At 44.4% G+C, this 3,995-nt stretch overlaps 1 protein-coding gene across 1 annotated transcript; it reads left to right on the top strand.

The window, feature by feature from the left end:
* The first annotated feature begins 2,397 nt into the window (after nucleotides 1-2,397).
* Nucleotides 2,398-3,613, top strand: LOC133806440 (uncharacterized). The gene is made up of 3 exons (XM_062244542.1): nucleotides 2,398-2,826; nucleotides 3,019-3,248; nucleotides 3,601-3,613. Exons 1-3 carry the CDS (start codon nucleotides 2,398-2,400, stop codon nucleotides 3,611-3,613), a joined length of 672 nt encoding a protein of 223 aa, XP_062100526.1.
* Nucleotides 3,614-3,995: the final 382 nt, after the last annotated feature.

Here is a 3,995-nt window from a genome sequence, read left to right as displayed (position 1 = left end):
AGCAGCCATTTTTTAGGTAAAAATTTTCCCCCCAAGTTTATTTATTGCGACCAGCAATAAGTAAACTTAGGAAACTGACCCTTCGAATACCCCACGAAATCTGTCAGAGCCGCCCGTGCTTTCTTGAAAAAAGTGATCAATCATGTCCAATCAAGTCTTTTTGGTTTCCCAATAACTTGTCTGATGGCTATTACACTTCCCCATCCTCTGAAAAAGTTAATTCATGATTACTTCTTCTACCGTGTCGCAGCCACTATAAGTAATATGCCAAATCCACATTTTTACTTTTTACTTTTCACTTGCCATCTCTTCTCCAAGAACTTCGAAGAGCTCCCGTCTTCAGAGCCCAGAAATTCCTAGGAACTCACATCCAGATGCTCGAAAGCTTTCGTGTTCAAACTTTGTGTTCCGACTCCGTTCTTCATCTAAGTAAGTTTCACAAACTTCTTAGTCGTTTAAGTTGCCATGCAAAACTGTTTTTTGTGCTTATTTTTATTTCTGAACCTTTGCATGTTCTTGGTTGAAACTGTTATGGGGATTGTGTGTATATCAATAGATGCTTGATAGGGTAGTGAAGTAACATTTCGTAGGAGTTAGGAGCCAGTTTGGTAATCAAGATTGTAGATTTAAGGGCGTAAAATCGAAGTCAAAATTCGATTTTTAGGCTACTTGAAAAACTGGGTTTTTCCCACCCCTTCGGAGTCGAAAAAGCTTTTTTCCAAAAACTTTTTACTTCCGCTTTTCAATCTGTTTTTCAAACTGCTCGTATAAAACATAGTGTTTTTGCTAGACTGTTGCTAGCTGTATAAAAGCTTAACTTTTATACTCGAGCAACGTTATTCTAACTCTCAACACAGATTTTTAGGCTTTACGTTCTCACCTCCCCCTTTCTCTGTTCGCAGCTTTCCATGCAAGATCTATGGGGAGGTGAAAGGCCTATCGATGATGACTTGCTTGCCCAATTACTTGAAGATGAGGAGCAACTGTCGCTGTTGATACCAGAAATTCCTTTTTCTCGAACTCCACCCAATAGACCTCAGTCAAACCTTCCAGCCATGGTTAGAGTAAAATCCACTACCCAGAAAAAGAAACCTTCCAACCGTTCAAATCATCCTGCTCCTCAGGCTAGAATTCCCTCAACCAGTGGTCAGGAAAGAAATATCCCTAATCCTAACATTCAAACTCACGCTCAGCCTCAAAACGCCGTTCAACCAGACGTTGAATGGTACGTCGCCCCTTCTAGTCGAGTTACGATTAGGATGATCACTAATTATATTAAAAAATATGGACTTCCTGGGGTGACACTAGTCCAACCCACTCAAGACCAACGGGCAAACTTGCCTGGAGGCGCTGTTAGCGCCTGGTCGAGATACCACATCGAGGCGCTTTCATCCTTTTTTCCAGGGGGTGGCCAATTACTTCGGGGTCGCCACTTTTCAAATAACTCCCAATGGATATAGAATGCTTGCTGCACTCTATGTCCTCTATAGCCATAAGAAATGGCCCGTCCCCACGCCACATGAGGTCAACTACCTGTTCGACCTTAAATCCAACCCCAACCAGGAAAACACGGGGTTTTTCCACTTCTGTCACCATGAAACAGGCCGCACTTTCCTAACTGACACCACTTATATCTCAAACGTGGGGAAGTACCATCTGGAGTACTTTCTGACCACTGACATGGTCGCAAACAACTTGGCCTTCACACAAGGAGGTAAAGTCTTTGTACCACTGGTCGTTTATCTTTCTTCAATTTTTTGCTGCATTTTCCTTAGAAATTTACTGCGTTTTAGGCCCATGGTTGTGACCAGAGCCTACTCCAAACATGGAGATCCGATTAGCCCTCCTGGCCAGCATGATCGACATAGAGAAAAGTGTCAAACAACTGGTCACAGAGGCCAATCTGAGACTGGTCGCGCTTTTGGCCCCTCACTAGGATGTGAGGGAGCCAACAGTGGGGAGTGCCACTGGTGGAGAGGTTCCCGAGCAGCACCTAGACGTGTCACAACCCCCTCCGAGGAGGGCAACTAGAGTGACAATCAGGGAACCCTTCAGCACTCTGCGGGCTGCTGCTCCCCCCGCCCCAACGGGAAAGGGAAGAAAGAAAGCCACCGAACCTCTCGAGCTCCTCGACGAATCTTCGAATGAGAATGGTACTTATCTCTCGCTCTTAGATAGTTTGCTAATTCCCTGTCACTTATTTGACGGGGACAGAAATTTTAAGTACGCTCCCAATTTAGATTCAGAATTCTTCATGCCAGAGAGTGAGTGTAACACTAGTATAGTATATAATATAGCGATGTATTCACTTACAATTTTCTTTGTTTCTTTTCCTGACATAACATACTCAATCGTTTATACTATCTCACTGTTCGTGTATTTTCTTTTCTTACAGACATGGACTCCGAGAATGTGTTCGACATATACAGTGCCCCCGAGGCTCTTGAAGCTCCCTTGAGCAAGAAGAGAAAAAGCAAGCGGCATCCCGGGGAAAGCAGTAACGCGCCTCTGGCCAAGAAAACCCGTACTGCAGGCCCTCCGACAGACGGACCTTCAACAAATGTATCTCCAACTCCTTCTCCTCTCGAGCAGCAAACTCCCCCTGCTCCTGTTGGGTCGACACCTTCTCCACCGGCCCCAATCGACCAGACTCAGCAGGATGCTCCTGCTTCCACAAGGGGCGACATATTGAGTAGCACCTTAAGATTGGTCAAAGACAGGGTGGCCAAAATTTTGAAGCACAAACGTTGCCGAGAGCCGATGGCTGGGATGAAGACGATGGACGTCGACCAGATCTTAACCCGCGCATTAAATGAGTTTGCCAATGTAAGTTATCTTTTTCTGTGGAGACAGCCCTTTTATACTCTACAGTCAGTTTAACTTTCGCTCTGTTCGTAGGCAATGCTGACCCTTATTGTCGGCCGGCTCAACTCGGGTGCTATCACTGAGCAGTCCAGGGCTTTGGAGCAACGGCACGCTGAAGAACTCAAATCTGCCGAAGCAAAATATGTTGAATAGTTTGAAGCAGTGCTTGAGGAGAAGAACAAACTAGCTGAGGAGTTAAAGGAGAAGCAAACTGCTCTGGATAAGGTCGTCGAGCAAAGAGACAAGTTCAAGGAGTCTAACCACATCAACTACAGCGAGGCTAAAAAGCTCGAGGAGGACTTGACCGTGAGCAGACAGGAGACCGCAACATTGGAGGGCCGGATCAAGAAGCTTGAAAAAGCTAATGCCAGCAATTTGGAAAGGTACAAGAATGACACGGTTAAGTGTTTCTATGACTTCTGGAAACACAACCAAGAGGCTGATTTCAGCAATTTTCCCGAGCGCGCAAGGCATGCTGAGATAGCCCGCTGCGTTGCTCGATTGGCGGAACAAGATAGAGCAAGGGTACCTGCCTCACCCAAAATCTCCTTGGCCACTGGCATGGATGGGACAGACAATGAAGCTACAAATGTCGTCGACCAAGGCACCCCTCAAGATCCTCCAGCCTCGTAGTCTACTATTTTTCTTTCTCTTTAATCTTTTCAGTACATGGCCTACGAGTCGTGATGTAAAGACACTTATTTTCTAGTTGAATATTTATTGCTGCACGTGCAGCTTTTACTTTTAATTGAACAGCTTTTACTTTTAATTGAACAATTACATCCGAGCAGCGACTGCTCGTGGTGTTAAAGGATTCATTTTGATATTATAATATATTTGCATCTTATTATAGCATATGTTCGCATGACCGAACTTAGCATAGTACTTTGGTTTGATTTAACAAAATACAAAATTTTGAAATATACTCTAAGTACCCTAGCATGCTTTCACTTATTTTGCTCATGTGTTTACATACCTTTCGATACGCTTTGCTTACTAGATACCTTATGTGCCGCCCAAGTGATCAAGGAGCATTAAGTCCTTGGTCACTTGCCTTGACCAAAACCTGTTCGAACAATACTACTCGGAGCAAAATAATTAAAATTGTAATACAGCAAAACAACACACGT

Source organism: Humulus lupulus, chromosome X (genome assembly GCF_963169125.1).
Source record: "Humulus lupulus chromosome X, drHumLupu1.1, whole genome shotgun sequence".
Taxonomy (NCBI): domain Eukaryota; kingdom Viridiplantae; phylum Streptophyta; class Magnoliopsida; order Rosales; family Cannabaceae; genus Humulus; species Humulus lupulus.
The sequence above is the reverse complement of the archived record's forward strand: the minus strand, read 5'-3'. Positions and strand labels throughout refer to the sequence as shown.